Source organism: Trachemys scripta, chromosome 22 (assembly GCF_013100865.1).
Source record: "Trachemys scripta elegans isolate TJP31775 chromosome 22, CAS_Tse_1.0, whole genome shotgun sequence".
Taxonomy (NCBI): Eukaryota; Metazoa; Chordata; order Testudines; family Emydidae; genus Trachemys; species Trachemys scripta.
Genome location: NC_048319.1, coordinates 4,012,726 through 4,033,493, shown reverse-complemented (window position 1 = coordinate 4,033,493; position 20,768 = coordinate 4,012,726). Strand labels below are relative to the sequence as shown.

The 20,768-nt window shown below is 58.7% G+C and overlaps 2 protein-coding genes across 3 annotated transcripts; both read right to left on the bottom strand.

Moving 5' to 3' along the window:
- Positions 1-295: 295 nt before the first annotated feature.
- On the bottom strand, positions 296-8,372 carry LOC117868905 (transmembrane protein 79-like). Its single transcript, XM_034755284.1, has 3 exons — positions 7,496-8,372; positions 3,260-3,473; positions 296-2,342 (listed from the first exon to the last, which is right to left on the bottom strand). Exons 1-3 carry the CDS (start codon positions 8,370-8,372, stop codon positions 2,129-2,131), a joined length of 1,305 nt encoding a protein of 434 aa, XP_034611175.1. The 3' UTR covers positions 296-2,128.
- Positions 8,373-14,262: 5,890 nt separating this feature from the next.
- On the bottom strand, positions 14,263-20,147 carry LOC117868740 (CTD small phosphatase-like protein 2-B). Of its 2 annotated transcripts, XM_034754921.1 has the most exons (7): positions 19,754-20,147; positions 19,463-19,549; positions 18,760-18,822; positions 18,226-18,305; positions 18,018-18,144; positions 15,630-15,725; positions 14,263-15,071 (listed from the first exon to the last, which is right to left on the bottom strand). In XM_034754921.1, the coding sequence occupies exons 3-7, from the start codon at positions 18,814-18,816 to the stop codon at positions 15,009-15,011; spliced, it is 423 nt and encodes a 140-aa protein (XP_034610812.1). In that variant the 5' UTR covers positions 18,817-18,822; positions 19,463-19,549; positions 19,754-20,147; the 3' UTR covers positions 14,263-15,008. The 2 variants fall into 2 exon arrangements, with proteins under 2 accessions (XP_034610812.1, XP_034610813.1); XM_034754922.1 differs by lacking the exon at positions 19,754-20,147 and having other exon boundaries at positions 19,463-19,605.
- Between the last annotated feature and the right edge of the window lie 621 nt (positions 20,148-20,768).

The window sequence follows — 20,768 nt, the reverse complement described above, 5'->3', positions numbered from 1 at the left end:
CTGGTACCTGTACTGCTTGGCGTACACAGCTCCATGGATCTTGCTAGGTAACAAAGGACCAAGCCTTGGTCTCTTCAGCCCAGAGCATCAGAGGCCTTTAGGAACCTGATGCCCATTGAAAGCAATCACAGCTTGGTGCCTAAGGCTGTTCTGTGAGGCTCTGGGCCTGCACTCCTGCAACCAGCTCCCGCTATCGCTTTGTGCTGCCGAAATCCCTCAATGGCACCGCTCCCCCTTCCACTAAGAGACGCGGCAGGGCCTGAAGAGGTAGAAACAATACTTTATTTTGTTCAGAGGTTTTTGCCCGGGTAGTTTCTGCAAGGAACCAGCAGAGCAGTGGCCACCGTCACTACATGTAAGGGCCTTTTTGCACAGGAAGCGGCCGAGCGGACCCTCCGCGTGGATTTTAAGGGAGTTCCTGCCGCTGCGGCGCTGGGCCCAGGCCTGCACAGGGGTTGTACAAGTAGAGGAGGGAGGCAGGTTTCTGCTCCAGGAACAGAACTGAGGGGCTTGGCCTTGGGGGAGGGGCAGCTTTGCCCCAAGTTTCCCTTCTCAGAATTCACAGTTCAGGTGCTGTCCCCTCTGGGCAGAGCAGAAGTGGGGTTACCTAGGAAAGGGACTATGCCGTCCTGGCAAATCATCCACGGCAGGGAGGAAGCCGAGATCCTGGCAGGTGTTTTTCTGCCTCAGGCAGTGGTGGGGGAGTTCGAACTCTTAGTGGTGATCAGACAGAGCCGAGGTGAGGGAAGTGTTGTCTTTTAGTGGCCTGACTTCTAGGGGTGAGGGACAAAAAAAGATTATTTCCTCACCTGCCTTGTCTCTGTAAGGTCCTGGGCCCAGCACTGCATCTTGCCACAACACCATGGCATGTCCCCCCCAACAGCACTAACAGCTGTCTCCTGTCACACTACAACCAACCAGCTCCCCTTCCACCCACTGCTTACCCGCCACCCGGGCTTGCTCCTGCCCCCTGCATCCCACACAGCTCACCAGCCAGCATCCACACCCTCCCCCAGCCAGCCTGCTTTCCCGTTCCTCTCTACCAATCGTCACCCTTCTGCTCTGGGAGCAGGGAGCACCCTGCCGTGGGTTACGTACCCCCCTGAGGAGCAGGGCAATGCTGGATCAAGCCCACTGGCTACTGCTCTGCTCTGGATGAAATCCTCTCTCCCAGCGAGCCACCGCTGCCCCTCTTAACTCAGAAAGTCACTTTGATCAAGAGTATTTGGGATGATAAATGCACAGAAAAGGGCTTAACCCCCCAGCCACTCACACAACTGAGTACGCGGCTTGTGCCTGCAGTCTGTGTTCTGTAACCTGCCTGTATGTGGGGGGGCGGCTCCTCTGGGCACTGCTACAGGGGCCGGGCAGTGTCCGTGAGGCGCCCTGGCCCCGTGGAGGAAACAGCAAGACAAATGACAGGGCTGGGGCTGAGGATTTCAGAGCCTTCTCCTGGGCGTTCAGGCTAATTTTCAAGGGCAACCAAGCCAGGCTTTTAGCCCAGGTCTGCCCACATGACCCGATCTGCCAGGCTTAGCCGGTCATTAGGACACTACAGTTGCTCATCTCCCTGCCCTGGCTGCAGCATGCCAGAGGGAGGTAGGACCAGGCCACATCAAAGGGAGAGGCTAAAGCCGCTCTCCTCTGGGCTCAGATTAACCTTGGCCAGGCTGCAGAGACAGCTGTGCCCCTGGCACACCGCACAGCCCCGGGGAAGGCTGGGATGGAGGGAGGAAGGGAGAGACCAAGGGGATCTCCCTTGGCAGGAATGAATGTCAGTTACAGTATTCCTAGGAGCAGAAGCTTGCCGGAGCAGTTTTGCACGCTGCAGGCGTTCGGCTGGGAAAAGCCCTTCCCATTCTGTGTGGTAGCACTGTGCTGGGCCCTGCTGCTCTGTGGTGTCTTAGTGACCTTACTACGGTGCTTGCTAAGAAGTTGCCTTCAGCTATGGGGCTCGTCCATCCCTCAGCACTGCCCAGCTCAGGGGTGGGAGGGCACAGCTGGGGATGGACTGGAGGAGGGATGCTTTACGCTGCCTCAGTATTGATCCAAGCTGGGTTGGAGCAGCTGTTCAGAGCTGGAGGCTGCTGGAGCTCACGACTCTCCCCATCCTATGCCGTCTCCTCCTTCAAGTGCCTTGGCTCGCCGGCTCCCGCGTGGGGGCAGGCGTGGCCCCGCCGCCGCCCCCACCCGCTGGAGAGGGCGCGAAGAGGAAGGCGAAGCCCAGGTCGTACAGACAGAACAGGTTGTAGACGGTCATCGCCAGGGCCGGGAAGAAAGAGAGTCCGAAGCCAAAGCCACGGTAAGCGCTGCCGACGTGGAGGCTGATCCAGTAACAGCATCTGCAGCACAAAGGGCAGAGAGTTCGCTACCCATCCCCAGCGCAACGGAGGGCAGCTCGCCAGGTGACTAGTACATGTAGCGCCCAGCAGCGGCGAGTGGTAAAGATGGACTCCCTGCCCCGGGGAGCTTACGCAATTCATGGAGAACAGGAGCTGAGACCAGGGTGGGGGAGAACGCGAGGATCATGCAGTTACGTGGGAGGTTAAAGGGCCAAGTGGCTGACGTCAACTCTGCTCTATCCAGTACCCATCACAGCCTCCTCCGGCCATTCATTTGAGACCAAGGCTGCAGACTCTTGTGGGAAGCTCCCCCAGCTCTCCCCACTTGAAGAAATCAGCCGGCCATGAAGATGCAATCAGGGTTACACTCGTGCCAACGAGATCTGGCTCACAACATGGCTGGAAATAAACAAGAGGCTCTGAGGAGCTCTCCTGTCTGTTATACCACTGTGGTGCCTACTGACTTCTATGGGCCTGACCGCTCTGGGGGTGCTGCTCCGGGCCGGCCCCCGGCTATGCCAACGGGGGAAGGGAGTTTCCGGAAGGCAACGCAGCCCGAGCAACGGGCCGGGAATCTCTCACGACGGTCCCTGAGGCGAGCAACAGGCCGGGAGGGGCCAGCAGCTCAGTGGGGAGCTGCAGTTAGGGGGAACTGCACCTAAAATCGCTGAGCGCTTCAGTTCCCACTGGAGAGCCAGGTCTTCAGCTGGTGTGAACTGGCTTCAGTGGCACTACAGTGGGCAAGAGCAGCATGTCAGACCCCCGAGCTGTGTCTCTACTAAGGAGGGGGCCGGACAAGAGGCATTTCACTGAATCTCGGGGGGGGGGGGCGGGGGGGGGGGTGTGGGGGGGGGAAGGGAGTTAACTGGGTGCATCGTCCATGCTGCCCACTGCCCTCCCTGGTCCCAGCGTCTCACCTGCCGACGGAGAAGAGCCCGGCCAGAATGGGGATGAGGTGCAGGTGCTCCTGGGCCAGGAACGTGGCCAGCACCACCGTGTTGAGGCCGAAGATGACAAGCTGCTCCACGGAGCTGGCGACGTACAGCCGGTGGAGCAGGACGGGCGGGGAGCGTGTGTCCAGTGGGTCGATGGCCACCGAGCAGAGCTTGGCGAGAGCCCCGAACATGACACCTACGGGCAGGGTGGGTTGGGGGCAGAAGGGGAGAGGTTTGCATCAGACACCGCAGCCAAACCCAGACCCCTTCATGCTTCTGAGCGCCGATTCCAGCCCTCGCCGGGGTCCTGCTGAGACAGAGCCGCTCTCGGCCGACAGCGCCACGCCCCATGTTTCCTGTCCCCAAAACAAAAGAGCTCGTGGGCTCGGTAGAGCCCGTGGGTAAATGTGGCTTGCCCAGTCCCTGCGTACAACTCCTCCCTATTTTATCAGTAGCCATTCAGTGACCACCACGTGCTCGGAGCTGTACCAAACAAAGAGCTAAGAGTTAATAGGGCCTGTAGTCCTGGGCATTTAGGGAAGACCACTGCAGCGGTTAGGGTGGCACTCGAGTGACCCAGGTTCAATTCCCTGCTCTGCCAGACTTCTTACGTCTTGGGTAGGTCACAGCCTCACTGCACGGCAGATCCCCGGCCCGGCCCTGCCTCACAGGGAGGTAAGGAGGATGAAGACTGAGACACTCAGGCACTACAGAAATAGGAGCCATGAATACCCTAGGTAGATGGCAGCCAGGACTTCTGGGTTGTCTCTGGGGTTCTGCCAGTGTGTGTAACCTCAGATGAGTCATTCAGCAGCTGCGTGCCTCGGTTTCCCCTTCAGTACCATGGCGATAATAAGCATCAGTCTTGGTGCAAAGTGCTTGGCACTACAGTTACCAATGGATGGAAATACGTGTCAGAGGGCTGAGTCCATTGGCTGGCGAGGCACAAGGCAGGACACAGTGGGCCCCAGGAGCAGAAGTATGAGACACGCACCTGATCCTACACGTAAAGCTGTTGGTTTGCACTAGCTTTGTGCCTTGAATGTGTGGCTGCACTGGGGCTGGGGAGTGCTGCTGCAAACAGCAGGCGGGCCCCATCCTGCCAGGGCCGGTCACCCGTCTCCTGCTGAGCCGGGAGGCCAGCAATCTGCCTGTCACTTGTGCTAAACCTTCCCCACCGTGCAAGAAGGGCAAGCCTCGGTTTGTCGGTCTCAGAGGGCAGCCAGGACTCCCCCCAGGACAGGCTACAGCAATCACTCGAGGGTCAGACCTGTTGCCCTTCCTCCTCTCCAGCGGATACCCCTGCCACCCCTCATCAGAAAGCCTCCCGGTCGCAGTGAGATTTTCTCCCCTGAATTAATTCCCTGGAGGACAGGAATCAAAAGCCACCACCAAACATTCAAGGGCAGACGGAGCTGGCTGCCCTGATCTGACGAGTGCCAGCAGAGGCTCAGAACTGGGTCCCTAGGCAGGGAAGCGGGGGGTCCCTTTTGATCCCTCCCCACTCAGCCTCCTACCAGCTGCAGATGGGTGTTATTAGTGCATGCAACACTGGGATGGTAAATGTCCTCTGATGAGTGCAGCTTTTGGGGCCGGAGGGGGGCTGGAACCTCGATCCTGGGGCAGGGCCGTGTTTGTGCAGAACCTAACCTCACGGGTCCCGTGCCGTGCCTGGGGGCTCCCGGCCATGACCACGCTCCCAATAATCATTATAACAGACGGTCAGGTTCCATTATAACGGACTCGGGGACAGCATGCTCAGGAGGTGCACAGCAAATTAGCGTGAGCAGTGGGTCTAGGCCACCACCCCCCCCAGCACCCAGGGAAGGGAGAGGATAAGCCAGCAGGTCATGCAAAGCTCAGCGCATTCAGCCCACTGCACACCTCCGGACTAGACACCCAGGTGCTCAGGTGACCCTGGTGACAAGTGCCTTTGGTTTAGTGCCTGATCAGAGAGTCTCCCTCGGCTCAGGGACCGGCCACGCAGCTGCTACAGCAGCTCCCACGCCTCTCTCATTAAGGCAGGAATGCTGGGCTCAGGGATCCTTCCAAAATCCAATTCCAGGCCAACAGCCCCGTGTTTGCTCCCTGGCCCACTTGCTGTTTACACAGATAACAAAGGGACCCGGAGGAATTTTCTCTGTAATTAAACCGTCTCCCCGAGCGCCTTCCACAGGAGACAGACGGGGGCTGGGGTCCGGCCAGAATGTCCAGTCCAGGGAGCAGCTGGGCGTGGGAGACGGAGCTCGGGTGGCTGGAGACGGGAGTCAGGCCTAGAGGACATTCCTGGCTCGGCTCGGGGTGGAAAGGTCTCTGCCAGCACTGGGGCGGGATCAGGGGGCTTAGCTGACAATCAAAGCAGTGACGGTGCATTGGGGCGACTCCTTTTCCCCCCATAGACTCCAGCTCTGCCACTGCCCCTGCTCGTGGAATAACCAGCTGTTCTCAGCCATCAGGGAGGGGACTGGGGACCTGGCAGGTCTTCCCCACGGCCAGTAAGCGAGGTCTCTGCAGCCCCATGCAAGCTGCTCGGACCCATGGTGGGGGTATTGTGCTCCTGCCATGGAGGGGTGGAGACTCCCCAGTGAGCTATAGGACAGTAGGCTCCAGGGGCCATGTCTGCCCTACAGGGGTGACCTCACAGCACTCTCTAGGAGCCAGCGTCAAACAGATCCAATGGAAACCTAGGGAGGTGGTGGAATCTCCATCCTTAGGGGTTTTTACGGCCCGGCTTGACAAAGCCCTGGCTGGGATGATTTAGTTGGGGTTGTTCCTGCTTTGAGCAGGGGGTTGGACTAGATGACCTCCTGAGGTCCTTTCCAACCCTGATCTTCTATGATCCTATGAAACAAGCAGATGGCCTTTGGATCAGGCCCTGAGCACCCACAGTCCTGCCCCCAGCAGGCGCTGGGCTCAGTGCAAAACCTGGGACGGATTAAAACAGGGCGGGTGCCAAAGTCCTGGTTTGGAATCAGGAGCGGGATCTTCCCAGGACATCAGAGGGTGATGGGTCACTCTTGGTGGCTGTTCTGGGAGCTGTCCACACCCTGGCCTCACTTAGAGGGAGATTTCCATTGCCAAGTCAAAGCACATCCCAGAGACCCTGCTGCTGGGTAACAAGGAGGAATTGGCGACTGGAGCTGGCAAGCCCCAGCCACCCGGCACCCCATGGAAAGCAATCAGCATGCAAAGAAATTAACTGGGGTGGGGAGCACGTCTTCCCTCTCCTGCATTCAGCACCATGGCCAGAGCAGGGAGGGAAGGGGGAAATGAGAAGGCAGAGGGGAACCCCAGCTGACAGCAGCCCGATCAGCCATCCAGCCTGGTGTGGCCGCACTGGGCAGATGCACCCACACTTCCTGGAGGTCCAGGGAGCAGCGTCGCTGGTGACGCCAGGCCCAGTAGGAAGTGGCTGTCTGTCACCAGCAGGGCAGGGTGAATGTCTTGGTGCCTCGCATTGCAGAGCATGGGAAGTCTGCTGCCCTTGGGGCTCCAGACCCCTTCACAACAGCCCAAATGAGGGATCCAAAATGAACGGCGGAAGGTCTCCTGGGAGGGGATCCCCTCACAAATACCCACGTGCCCAAGGGGAAGCACAGAGCATTAGCGTCGGGCTCCGGCCAAGACGCAGGAGTCGAGAGAAAGATCCTGAGACCCTTGTGTGAGGGTCTCAAGAAAGGCAGACGGGTCGGAAGGAAAGCCAGAATTCTGCTCTCTTTGTCCGGGTTCCTAAGGAGATGTTGCCATGACCCAGGTCTGAAAAATGCCAATTGCCCCCCGCTCCCTGACAGTGTCATTATCCTCATTTTACAGCAGGGTAAACTGAGGCACAGGACGGGGCCTTGCCTACGGTCACATAGTGAGTGGCAGAGCCAGGAATAGCGGCCAAGAGCCTCGGCCCCCTGCTTTCACTGCTCAATAACTCTCCCTCCGAAAGCCAGGACTAGAACCCTGGTGGCCAAACCAGCAACAGGACCAGCCCCTCATCACCCTGCCCCCTCGTGCAGTCGCACTGTTCACCAGTGCAAGGGGTGAGTGTGCAAACACCACCATCCTGATGTGCATCGGGGTAACGTGCACCAGGGACAGAGCCACAATGGGTTGGGGGGCGCTGGCAGGCAGGGGGACAGCTTGGGTCCCCCAGAAGCTTGCCAGGAGGAGATGCAATTCCCTCCTGACCCCTGCCCGGGCCCTGAAGCCTGACCACCCCGGCCTTACCAAGCATGCTGGGCACCACGGCGATGAGGAGGCAGCGCAGAGCGAAGGCCGCACGGCTGGCCAGGTCCGGGCAAAGCGGCGGCTCGAAGGGCAGGAGGTAATAGAGCCCGTAGAGGACCCAGGGCGCCAGGAGCAGCGAGACGAAGACCGAGGACACGGCCTTCAGGTGGGAGCTGGTGCAGCAGCCACAGCACTTCCCCGGCGGGCGAGGGGCGGGCTCCTCGGGGCCACAGGAAACCGGCTCCACACCCGAGCCGAGGAACGGCTGCTCCTCCCTGGGGAGAGGCCGACTGGCCGTGGGGCATGCTGGCCCCTCGCTGTAGGGCTGTGCCCTGCTTGGCTCCCTGCCGGCGGGCAGGTGCTCCATGTGCTGCACCATGGGGGTTTCTGCCCCCACCCTGTCCAGGAAGCAGGTCTCCTTGGGCACCGCCACCACCACGCTGCCTCCAGGCCCCGCCCTGCCAGTCTCCCGTGGGTCGCAGCCCAGTGGAAGGATGGGGTCTTTGGGGTCCATTGCCACGGGAAGCCCGGGGTCCCCCTGCACCGTGGAAGGCTGGGGGTCCTCCCCCAGGAGAGGCCCAGCCCCCTGGCTCTGCATCCCCTCCACCGGCTCAGCCTCTGGCCCTGGAGAGTCTCTTGTAGCCAGGCTGAGGGAGGCCTCCTCCTCGGAGGTGGAGTGCAGCTCCTCGACGGAGGACTCGGGGCTGTCGGAGACGGGCGCCAGGGAGATCTGGGTGTCCAGGTCCAGGAAGGGTGAGAAGGAGAGGCGGCTCGGGTCGATGTCCTGCAGCTGGTTGATGAGGTCGGCAATGGAGTCCTTGACGCTGTCAAACTCTCGCAGCTGGTGGCAGCTGGCCGGGGCCTTGGGGGCGGTCATGGCTGGAGGGGTGGGGCTGCAAGGCAGAGACTCGTCAGAGCCCGGGGGAGAGAACAGGGTGTCCGACCCCCCTCCTGTCCCTGGCGATCCCCAGGGCTCATCAGCGCTCCTGGCAGGCGGGTCTCACGGTCATGGACGGGGAAGCTGAGAGACAGAGAGGGGAAGGGTCTTGCTTAAGGCAACCCCCCAAATCAGTAGCAGAGCCAGGGAGAGGACCCGGCAGTCCTGACTCCTGGGCTCTAACTACGAGACCCTGTTCCCCTCAGAGGTGGGAAGTCCAGATTCCCACACCTGCGCTAACCAGTGGGAATCCTGACTCCCAGCCCCCCTGCTCTAACCACTAGATCCCACTCCCTCTCATTGCTCCTGGGAAAATGCAATATGCCAAGCTCTTCCAGCAGTGTTTCTCATGGGCTGGTAGGGACTGACAGGGACATTGTATTCGATTTGATTTGATGCCTGAAAAGCAGCTGTCACCGCAGATCTGTTTGGGGGGGAGCTCCATGTTATGGGGGGCAGGGAATCCCCCAGAGGGGCTGGGGCAGGATTTCTCTTGGGGGGACGGGTGCTGTGATCCCTTCTCTCCTGCTGGCCCCGAGGATCAGGGCTGGGGGCTCAGTGCTCTTAGCGGAGACAGGCCTCGGCCTCCCCGGGGAGCAGGCGCCTCTTGTAGCCGGAAGACGCAGCGGAGACTCTGAAGCCGGATGGAGGCTGCTACCTCTGGGACAGCACTGTGCAGGCCCAGGGCTCCCATCGGGGCACAGCCCGGCTGTCCCACAGCTTGTGAAGGGGGTTGGGATGGGGCTGCCCCCCAGAGTGCGGTTTGGATTTCAGACCCCGCAGGGTCCAGGTGTGACTGGAGCCAGGGGACTTGGGGAGAGATCTGTCTCCATGCGGGCTGCAGGACGGAGCCCCCTGGGAATCAGGGGATGAATGGGCCACTGAGCAGCGTTTTCCCCAGTCTAAGACAGAACTCGTCCCTCCCCCAACATGGGAACCAGGGGCCCTGTGGGGTACAGCCCATGGGCTGGATGACCCCTCAGGGACAGCCCCCAAATATGCCATGGGGAAGCTGTGTCCTTATAACAGGGGCCTCTTCACTGCAGTGGGACAGAGGACACGCGACCCACACCCATGGGTGCCATGTTGCTGGGAGACGGGAATCGCCACGGGGCACAGATCAACGGGGGGAATCTCATCTCCGCTACCAGCCAAATCCGGGAGGAGGAGAATTGCCCCCACAATGCATCTGGATGGGCAATATTATCCCACAGGGAGGTGATCTCCCCCCGCCAGCCATCGGCTCCAGACCTGGAGCTGGAAGCAAAGTTGCTGGACCCAGTCCTATGTACTGGGATCTGGGAGACACCTGGGCGGGAGTGGGGGGGGTTATAGACGCACAGGGCTCCTAAGCAAACAGGTCTCGTCCACATGTGTCAGGAAAGCCACAGCCCCTCCCTCTGCCTCCCCCCTTTCTGTGACAGCAGCATCCCCAGTGCAGCTGGGAAATTACACCAACCTCCCCCCTCCCCGCCCACACATATCAAAGCATTTCATCTTTGCCCCCAGGCTAGGAAAATGGGGAGACTAGTGTCCCCCCAAGATCTCCACTGCCCCCCTCCTCCCGTGCTGATGGAAAGCAGAGAGGAGACACCTCCTCCCTCCCCTGGGGGCCCCAGCCAAAGCCGGCCCCTCAGAGTGACCCTAAGTTAGACAAGGAGAGGAATCTCCCCACACGTCTAGTGGGAAGGGGGGGCGATGGGGGGGGATCTGTTCTGTTTAGAAAGGGCCACTTCAAACAAAGTCGAGAGCTCAGAGTGCAAATGGATTTGAATCCTTCAGTCCCCCATCCCTTCTCCCTCCATGTCCCCCCCGGTTCCCCCACATCCACCCTTGCCCCCTATCGCCCCCAACCGCCCCCCATATCCAACCCTGTCCCCTATCGCCCCCCCACATCCAACCCTGCTGCCTCCTCCATATCTCCCCATACCCAAACCTGCCCCTTATCGCCCCAACTGCCCCCCACATCCACCTCTGACCCCGCCCCCTCTGTAACGTCCCCCACATCCATCCCTGCCCCCATCGCCTCCAACAGCCTCCCACATCCACCCCTGCCCTTACCCCCTCCATATCGCCCCAACTGCCCCCCACAACCACCATCCACCTCCCCCCTCAACCCGCTCCCCTACATCCAACCCCCGAACCTCCCTCCGACCTGCCTCCCCCGAGCCCCCCATCCCCAGACCCCGCCTGCGCCCCCGGCCGGCTCACCGCGCTCGGCTCCGTCCCGCTGCCTCGGCTGCAAGTTTGAATGAAAACGCGAGTCAAGTTTCGTGCCTGGCCGAGGCGGCTCCCCCCTCCCGGCCCGGCCCGGCCAATCCCCGCAGGCGGGGCCGCCCCCCGGCCCCTAACCCGGGCCACAGGGCTCGGACCCCGCCAGCGGAGGATCCCAAAGCGCTTTGCAGCCACACCCTGCCGGGGAGGGGGGGTTCTGGGGCCCGATTCTGCACCGCTCACCCCCATGGGCCAGTGGATAAGGGCATGGAATGGGGCACTCCCAAGTGGGGGAAATAGGCCGGTGCCTCAGTTTCCCCCCTCTTGCCCCTTGGCTGTTTAGGCTGTAAGAGCTTCCATACCCTGCTTAGCACAAGGGGGGTTAGTGTTCCTGTAATACAAACACGAGGTGGGGAAACTGAGGCACTGAGGGAAGGGGGCTTAAAAATATTACCCAGCAAGTCCCAATGGCAGAGCTGGGATTGGGACCCAGGCAGCCTGACCTCTGCTAGGCTGCTCTTACCCAAAGGGCTTCTCTGGAAGTAGCATCAGCCCTTTAGAGGAGACCAAGTACCTGCACGAGGAAGAGCCCACTAGCAGCAGAGGGCTCTTAGATCTAGCAGGCAAAGGCAGAACAAGCCACGGGCTGGAAATAGAAATCAGATAAATCCAGCCTAGAACTAAGAGGCGCATGTTTGACAGTGAGAGGAATTAACCATTGGAACACACTTACCTGGGGACGTGGTACATTCTCTACCCCTTGACGTCCAGTCCTAGGTAAGATATGCTAGCTCCGCTACAAGATACGGGCTGGATCCAGGACTCGCCATGCAGCCCTCCGTAGTCTGTGCTCCGCAGATCAAGCTAGATGAGGGTAACGGTCCCTGTGGGTCGTTAGATTTGATGAACTCTCAGTACCCTAAAACCAGCACCAGGGGAATGTAACTGGGTCTCAGGAGTGTCCCCCCTGTAGCACCCACATCTCAGAGCCAGGGGCTTGGGTCCAGCTAAGATTGCACTGGGTGTGTAACTACCCTAACCATTCCTTTACTGTACGGTGATCAGGTCCACACCCCTGCCCAGCACCGAAAGGGTTAAAGCTGGTTCATTCCGTGCACAGCCATCCGGTCCCAGCCCAGCTCTTAACTTGCATGGCATGTTCCATCCTTAGATCTCAAAGCACTGTGGGCCAGTCTTACCATCTCTGTTTTACAGAGGGGAAACCGAGGCACAGATGGAGTGACTTGCCCAAGTAAACTCAACCCCAGAATCTGTGGCAGAGCCAGAAATCAAGCCCAGGTCTCCTGAATCTCAACCCCTCACGCCCATCCGTCTCACAGGACAGAAGCTTGGTCCCTGCGGCTGCCCCTTTGCCTAATTCAGAGCTGCCTCCCTCTCTGCTCTCTTCCCCTAACAGCAGGACTCCAAGGGGGAGCCCAAAGCACAGAGAGGAAGTGACTTGCTCACGGCCCCCAGCCAGTCAGGGGTAGAGAATCCAGGCCCCAGCCCAGAGAACAGAACCCAGCTACCCTGGCCGTAGGGGAGGTTGAAGCAGAGAGGAGGTTTCTCACTGCACTGGGGGTGGATCGGATAGCAGACTCCTGCAGGAAGCGTGGCCCCTGTGCAGCTGGGATTTCTCTCACAGCCCAGGGCACTGGCGGGGGAGAGCAGTACTATTGGTGGCTACCGGTTCTTTCCCCCGCCCCATAATTGCTTTGAGAGCTGGGCTGAAATCCTCTGGGATGGGGTGATCTAAGGGCTTCTCTGACAATAGCGCCCTTTGTTCAGCAGTGGCCATGTGCTCGGTGTTGAGCCCAGCAGAAGGGGGGGCCCTGAGGATAGAGTTACAGGAGCTGGGGATGGGATCTGGCTGGATTCCACAGAGGGTGGCAGAGGCAGGGCTGGGGGCCCAGGCAGTTATCAGCCAGAGAGCTAGGCTAGGCGGCTGCTGAACCAGACCGAGACTTCCCACCTCTGGCTACTGGGGTTTGCAGCCCCTGTGCATGGGGAGGAGTGAGGCCGGCTGCTAGGATGTCTGCTTGCCCCTGCCACCATAACTGAGCTGGTGGTGACTGGGAGACAGGGCATTCCTCAGCTCCTGGAACAGGCTGGGGCCCCTACCCCAAGGCCCCAGCTCCAGCCTGCCCTATGCCATGAAGCACCCCCATTTCCCAATGGCTGGAGAAGGCAGCTAGGTCACACCCCCAGTCTCCTTCAGAAGGGAAAGTCTGGCTCAGTAACTCACCCTTCCCAGACCCCCCCAGCCTGGGACCTCTGGCTCTAGCGGCATGAGTCTCTGCCTGAGCTCAGAGACCCAGTGTGGTTGGCTCAAACCTCCCTGTAACCCAGCCAGAGCACCTACTGTGGGAGCAGCTCCAGCCCAAGGCTGCAGATGTAGGGGAAACTTGTGCCTATTCTCACAAGCAGCAGTCCGGGAGCAGATGTACAGACCCCTCATGGAGACAGTTGGGGCTTCCCTGGTCTGGCCATCCCTGGCTCAGAAGTGGGGCAGATTGTCCCTGCTGAGGTACCAGCTAATGCTGTATTACTGGTGCCCTGCAGGGACTACCCCAGATCTAGCGCCTTACAGGGCTGGGCTGCCTCCAAGCCAGCAGCCCTCTACCACCAGCAGTGAAGAGAGAGTTTCCCCTCTGGCTCGAGTGAGTCGGTTTCAGGCCATTTGCACTCAAGCAGGCAGCTGTGGGGAAGGGAGCAGCATAGAGATGAGGAGTTGGTTTTGGTTTTTATTAAACAAACAAAGGTTACAAAGAAAGAACAAAGTTACAAGAGTCCAGCTGGGAATTTCAGCACACAGCCCTTAAAACAGGGAAAGCCCACAACACACAAAAATCTTACTCCACCCCAGGCACAAGGGCTACACAGCTGCCTTGCAGTGGATGATCATGAGGCAGGCGTCCGTAGGGCAGGGAGGGAAGAAGATCAACCTTTTGCCTGGAAAGAGCTACTTGGCGCAGCTGAGTTGGAGGGTCCATCGCTGACCCACCCCAGCTCCTTGGGCCCAGGGATGGCCTTACTGAACACAACACCTAGCACTAGCTGCAGTTACGGCTTCAGAGCGCTGGTGGCTCACTGCAGAACCTGGACTATGTGACCCAAGAGTGCCAAGCGCCCAGGGTTGCCTATGCCAGCCAGCTCACCCAAGCGGCTCAGTTCCCACTATGGTGGGGAGATACGTTGGCACGACAGTGGCACGCAACAGATTGAAAATTGAAAACCAAGGCTGGCTGCAAGTCCTGCTTCTCCTGTCAGGGACCAGAATTCCCCTCCCGGCTTCCCTGTGTACAGCTCAGCTCTCCCACCAGGACCTGCCCACGCTCCATCAGCTCCTGGAGTGGCTACAGGGAATGCCTGGCTTGCTCTCCACTGACCCACCCAGGGAGAAGAGCGAGGCCTTGAGTGAGCTGGAAGAATTCAGGAGGCGAGCGACAAAGACACAAGAGGCAGGTGCGAATGTACCACTAGAGAAATCTTAGCAGCAGGCAGAGCTGCACAAGCCAGTGACCATGTCACACTGAGAGATGCTAGACTGCAGCCACTCTGGGACAACAAGCCTTAAATGCAGTCCTCTGGCTGAACAAACTGTCTCAAAGGGGTTTTGGTTTTAAACTGTTCTACGGACACAGGTTTCAAAGCCAATACAAACAGCCCAGCTTAATACAAAGGCAACAATAGAATTTAAGTGGAGTTTACCTTCAGCCGTTTGCATTTCTCTCAGCTCAGAGACTGGTCAGTTTCAACTTTTGTTTCTAGTCTGTTTCATTTTCAGTTTCTCATGCACTGGGAACTTGCTGCAAAGCTTGGGTTGCAAAGGCCTGCAGGGAAGTTGTTGCTTTAGAAGGAGACAAAGGAAGATTCCCTCTGCAGTTTGAAGAGCACTGAGTAAGTAAAAGGGAAGCTTTCAAAGGGTCTTTGTTTGGGTTAATATACACCCCCCTCCAAGATTTTCTTAACTTGAGTCCAGGTGCCCATCTGGGACACGTTTAAGTGGCCTGATTTGTCAGGGCAGGTGAAAAAAAAAGCCACCTTTAAGAGGTTCTCAAGTTGGATCCTCAAAATTGAGGTACTCAAAGGCACTAGTTACTTCTGAACTGTAGATCTTGAAAGTTTGGGGTCAGATTTGGATTTCCCCTGTAGGAAGCTGCCCTCTGTGCTCACGTTGGGTTGCCAAGCTCCGTTTTCCCAGCTGCGTAGGTAGGAGGGGAGCGGAGCTAAAGTTTGTGCTGTTGCTGACTGGAACCGGGCAGCAGTGCTGCACTTTGCATCTGGGATGTTTGAGAGCAGCCCATCAGGACAGACTTCTGGGATGGGGTTTTCCCTCTACACTTAGTCCCTGGGCAGACATCAGTCCACAGCCAGTAGCCTGCAGAGACGGTATTTCCTCCGGATTTCAGTGCGGACATCACCCTGTGGAAGAGGGATTTCAAAGGTTATAGCTCAGGTGGGCAGTGCTTAATTTGTGCCAGGGCTCAGCCCCTGGCACCTCTGGGCCTGGCAGTTCATAGCCCCAGACCTCTTTCATCACAAGTTAAGCACAGCAGGTGGAGGGTGCAACACTCACAAAGATCCCCCACAAGGCAGGGGAGTCAGACCACCTGCTCCTGCTCGAGTAACTGCCAACAGGGTGTCCTCCTTTAGTGGACCAGCCCCCTGTGGTGGGGAGAAGATGTGGCATGTTCTGCCATTGCATTATTTCCTAAGCAGATGAACTGCACCATGGACTCCTGAGGCTGATAGGAGGTGATCCTGCCATGTCAATAACCCTCGATTTGCTCAGTGGAGTGGCACCATGTCACTGTTCAGCTGGGGGCCTGTCCCCATAGAAACAGGGCACATCTGAGCCTCCAGGCACAAGGAGGGGCAATGCCCATGAAGGGCGAGAATGGCCGAGATCCCATCCAGCCCCTTCCTCAGCCGGGTTAGAGGGATATTGACCGAGCTGGCTCAGCGCGCTCGTCTCCTTACCGCTTGGCTGAGCTTCCCCAGCAGCGGGAGGACACGCAGCAACTCCTCGTCCTGGCGGTCTCCCAGCCAGCCGGGGATCGGGACCCAGTTGGAAATCTGCAGAGAGGGAAGAAGCGTCGGCTGTGCAAGAACCAGTCAGTCCCACCAGCCAGGCCGCAGTTAGCCAGGGGAACGCTGAGAGGTTGGAGATCCAGGGGCCGGAGTGGGGAGAACGTACCCTGAGGTGCAGGGCTGGAAGGAACCTCAGGAGGTCATCAAGTCCAACCCCCTGCACTGAGGTAGGACGAAGTCAACCTAAACCATCCCGGACGGGTGTTTGTCTACCCAGTTAAACCTCCACTGCCGGGGATTCCACCACTGCCCTTGGAAGCCTTGCAGGACCCATTAGATGCTGTCACGGAGTGTGGGGGGACTCAGGGCCCTGTACCCCCGGCTTCCTGCGATTCACCGTGACTCTCAGCCAGTCAGTAAAGCAGAAGGTTTATTGGCTAACAGGAACACAGTCTACAGCAGAGCTTGTAGATACAACCAGGACCCCTCAATCGAGTCCTTTTGGGGAGTGCAGGGAGCTTAGACCCCAGCTGGGTTCCCTGTGTTGCACCACCCAGCCCAAAAACTGAAAACTCCCCAATCCCTCCGGCAGCTCTCCCTCTCCCCTCCCCTCCGCTCCTCCTCTCCTTTGTTCAGTCTCCCAGGCAGTTCACTCTCCCACCCCCCTTCCTGGCTCAGGTAACTCAATGCAACTCCCAGGCTACATTCCCAGGTCAAATCCGACCTGCTCCGTCACAGATGCATCCTCCCCCTTGAACAGAGAGTCACTGATAACTTGGGTATCAGTTACACACCAACCATGAGCAATTTCCTCTTGATTGCATTTCCCAGGTTTGAGAGTTTCAGGTGAGACGGTCAAAAGACACACACTCACACCCAAGATCACCACATCTATTCCTTCCCCCACCCCATCCATTAGGCCAGTAACCCCATCAAATGAGGGCATTAGGTTGGTTTGGTAGGATTTGTTCTGGACAGATCCAGGCTGACTATTATCCTCCATGTGCTCACAAACAGATTGTTTAGAATTTGGTTCCAGTATCTTTCCAGGGAGTGAAGTGAGGCGGAGTGGTCTAGAACTTCCTGGGTCCTCTTTGTACGCCAGTCCTCCGAGATCTCACCCATCCTCCAGGAGTCCTCAGAGAGAATGGCTAACGGTTCTCAGATTGCTTCAGCTCGTTCTTTAAGGACCCTAGAGTGAATTTCATCAGGCCCTGCCAACGTGAATGTAGCTACCTATTCTTTAGCCTGTTCTTTCCCCATGTGACTTGTATTCCTTCCCCAGTTGTTGTTGGTACAGTATGTTAATTGTGCAGCGTTAACCATCTGATCAAAATGCACCTTTCTAGCCAAGAAACAAAATAGGCATTAAACAAACACCTTTGACTTCTTGAGGTCGTCCCTTATTCGCTGTGCTTCCCTGCTCAGTGGGCCACGCTTTCCTTTGTTTTGCTCCTGCTCCTAGTGTATTTATAGGACCTGGTATGTCCCTTGCTAGGGGTAACGCAGTTTGGGAATTAGCCTGTCGCACTTTGGCTGGACTCTTCTTCAGCCATTTGTCCATGTTTCTGCTTTTTGTAGGATTCCTTTTCGGTTTTCAGGTCATTAAAGAGCTTCTGATGAAGCCATATTGGTCTCTTTCTGGACTCGACGTGCTCTGCAGAGCGAGGCTGGGTGGGAACCTGTCTCCAAAATCCTGCTTTCTCCTGTGTTTATCCCTCTGCACAGCCCCATTCCCACAAAAGGGGGCAGTCAGCACAAGGGTCAGGCATGACCGTATACAGGCAAACACCCCCAGCAGGACCTCAGCTAGGAAGGGTACAGAGTTAGGATCAAGCACGGGAGACCCTGGTCTAAAGGACCCAACCTCTTGTGGTCTCTAATGCCCCTGGCACTTGGGGCGTTTGCTTTCAGGGGAATGCCAGAGAGGCAGAGTGTAGACTCCAGCCAGGATGCTGGGGCAATCGTATATGGGGCAATCCCTACCTTCAGCAGCCTAGCCTTGCTGGGTATTGTTTAGCTGCTGCATCACACCCCAGAAGTGGCTGCATTCCAGCAGCAGGGGGTGCGACTGTTTGCAAAGCACCATAGGAACCTCGGGGATGAAAGGGGCTAAAATTACCCTTTTGTGCTTTTGACGGGAAGCACACCTCACCTATGCCACGTAACACATTGCTCCCCTCGGGAGGTGGGAGGGGGTAGGTCTCTGACCCGCTGCATGGCACTGGATGGGGTGAGCAGGCAGAGGGTCACATTGCCTTCGGAGAGCTCACCCCCATCCTGTGCAGGCAGAGCAATTCCCGCTGCATCCAACCCCCCCCCCCCCCCCCGAGTTACCTGGTAAGGGAATCCTTGGAGGGAATCATCCAGGGCCACTGTCCTGGCCAGGTCTCTCTCCAGGATGGAGAGGTCCTTCACGTAGTAACCCTGCTCGCAGAGGCAGTCCTGCTGATAGAGGCGGTGCCTGGGAGGGAGAGGCCAGGGCAGGATAAGAAGCCAAGCAGGGGCAGGGAGGAGACATGCGCCTCTTGCCTGGGACAATCACCTGATCAGCTTCTTCTGAGGGTCCAAGACATCCAGGATCTTCTCTGTGTAGTCCTGCTTCGCGGTGGTGAAGACAAAGATCTGGGGAGAGCACGCGAGCAGGGCTTGGGAGCGGCTCCCCCACGGCCGTGTCTGAGCAGCTCCCAGACACAAATGGTGTTAGCCCCAAATCACTCCCCACCCTCAGCCCTCCTCCCTCAGGAGCATCACCGGCTGTTACCAGCGGGGAGCCAGAGGTACGGGGAGATGAACTGACATGGTCACACAGGGAGTCAGTGGCAGAGAGGGGGTTGACCCTGGGACCCAGTGATTCCAGAGATGAACCCCCAGCCGGCCTCCCCCTCACCACCCATCCAGACAAGCCCACGGGCCTCCGAATTCAAGCCTGGCTTTCGATCTGGATTCTGCAGCTGGGTCCTCTCCCTATCGCAGATGTCTCAGCTCCCTTAGACCTCCTCCCTCCCCCCTACCCCCCCAAGCACACCCATGCAGCGCCCTGGCTGTCGGAGAGGGAGACCATGGGCCCAGCAGGTACCTCGTAGGCTTTGGAGAGAGTTTCCAGGAACTCCTGCACGTGGGGGCGCAGCTTCATGTAAACCTCAAGGAAACCAGGGGGCAGGAAGCAGGGATCAGTATTAAATAGGTCCAGCCTCCATCCCTTGTACCGCAACTCCCTCTTCACCCCCCCCCCCAAAAGACCCCTCCAGTAATGGCTTCTCATTCAGCACCAGAGACTGACGAGGCAGCAAATCAGCTCAAAGGCCCATCTAGCTGCAGAGCTGGTCTCCAAGAGCAGCTGTCTCCAGACACTCCAGAGGATGGAGCAGCTCCCTGGTGTGCAGGATAAGGCTACTCCTTCCTGACCCCCCCAGGCCGGCTCAGCTTGTGCCCTGAAGCATGAGGATCAGTAACTCTTGCCATTTGGATTTTAGCCACTGCAACTATAGATGAACAGTGAATATTCTCCCCCCACTTCCCAGTGGCCAGGAAAGGCCACAGAGTGATCAGCACAGGAGGGCTGCAGGAAAGGACAGAAGAGGGGAGGCCAGGTTAACAACACAGCTCTCAATCCCCATCGAGTGGGCGGACCAGGGATGTGTTGAGGAATGGGCCAATTTCCCCACTACTTTCCTCACTGCACCTCCAAGGGCGATAAGCCCCTCCGGCTGCCCCCCGCTCCCAAAAAAAAAATATCACACACCCCCCAGGCTCCTTGGTGGCCCCTGCCAGGCACTAACCCGATAAGCGTCCCCCTGGAAGTCTGTGAGGAAGGTGCAGTCGGCGTCCTGGCTGGATGTCAGGGAGCAACAGACCAGGATCCCCTCCTACAAGCAGGGAGCACGGAGCTACTTTTAGCACCTTCACCACATGCGAGGCCCCCCCCGGCCACCCCCCAAGCTGGCGCAGCAGCCAGGATGCCCTATACAGTGGCACCAGGCCCACGGGATTTGGGGGGGGAGGAATTTGGTTCCTTTAGGACGTGCCTGATCCCTGCAGAGACAGCCCCTCCCCCCCCCCCCCGGGCTCACCAGCTCCAGGACCAGGGTGCTCTCAGGGGTGCTGCGGGTCTTGATGGGGGTTTCTTTCCTGGGGGGCTTCTGGCTGGACCTGGGGGGCAGGGCCTTGTGGATGAAGCTGGATGGGTGGGGAAGCAGAGAAAGGGGATTGGAGCTTCAGGGGTACAGTCACCCCCCCACACACACACCCTGGCCCAGGGACAGTGAGTGCCGTACTCACGGGCTCAAGATACCGGTTTCCTCTGGCTCATCCGGCGGGAGGTCCCCAAAGTACACAACTCCCCCCATGGGCTGAGCTCTGGGCTTCCCTCTCTGCACCCGGGGGCTCTCTGGCTCTGGAGGGACAAAGGCCTGGCTTCAAGATGGCGCCTGTCTCAATGGGGACAAACTAGGACTTTGGGGCACGCAATGGGGCAGTGCCCAAGGAAACACATGGCAGGGCCCAGAGCCTGCAGGCCAGGGCTGAGGGGATGCAGGCCAGTCAATGTCCATGCAGCACAAACCCTAAATCCCCAGGGTGACCAGCAATGGCCCCCCAGACAGCTCAGTGGGGGCCAAACCCTGGACCTCCCCACACTCAGCTGTTGCCTGAGGGCTCCTGGATGGCAGGCAGTGCCCGAGCCCCCTTGCTGGGGCAACCAGCCTCAGGCACCAGCCCCGACGCAGGGCACGGGAGCGTCCGGTCATCAGGGGTCCAGCAATTCAGCCAGCCTCACTTACCCTCCGCGCCCAGGGGAGAGAAGCAGACGACGCCCAGGGGTGGGATCTGGAGGGAAGCCGCCTTGCTTGCTGGGCTGGATGGACACTGTTCAAAATGCACCTTCATGGCCCTTCCCATCAGTGGAGATACGGGCTCTGCGGGAGGCAAAGGGGGCAGGCAGTTACAGCCCATAGGAAGGGGGGGGACCCAGAGTCAGCACAAGGCACCAGCTCTGAAAGGCGCTGGGCACTCAACGCACCTGGGACACCATCCCTCCCCAGCCTGAGCTCCCTCACCTGTAGTGCCGTCCTCTTGCCAGCCTCTCCA

Excerpts from the sequence above, each read along its gene's own strand:
- LOC117868740 (XM_034754921.1), bottom strand. The coding sequence starts at position 18,816 with ATGAAGCTGCGCCCCCACGTGCAGGAGTTCCTGGAAACTCTCTCCAAA. Across the intron at positions 15,726-18,017 it reads TCCAAGGATTCCCTTACCAG|ATTTCCAACTGGGTCCCGAT; the intron begins GTAACTCGGGGG and ends CCCTCTCTGCAG. Across the intron at positions 15,072-15,629 it reads TGGGGAAGCTCAGCCAAGCG|GGTGATGTCCGCACTGAAAT; the intron begins GTAAGGAGACGA and ends CCTCTTCCACAG.
- LOC117868905 (XM_034755284.1), bottom strand. The coding sequence starts at position 8,372 with ATGACCGCCCCCAAGGCCCCGGCCAGCTGCCACCAGCTGCGAGAGTTT. Across the intron at positions 3,474-7,495 it reads CGTGGTGCCCAGCATGCTTG|GTGTCATGTTCGGGGCTCTC; the intron begins GTAAGGCCGGGG and ends CCCTGCCCGTAG. Across the intron at positions 2,343-3,259 it reads GGGCTCTTCTCCGTCGGCAG|ATGCTGTTACTGGATCAGCC; the intron begins GTGAGACGCTGG and ends TTTGTGCTGCAG.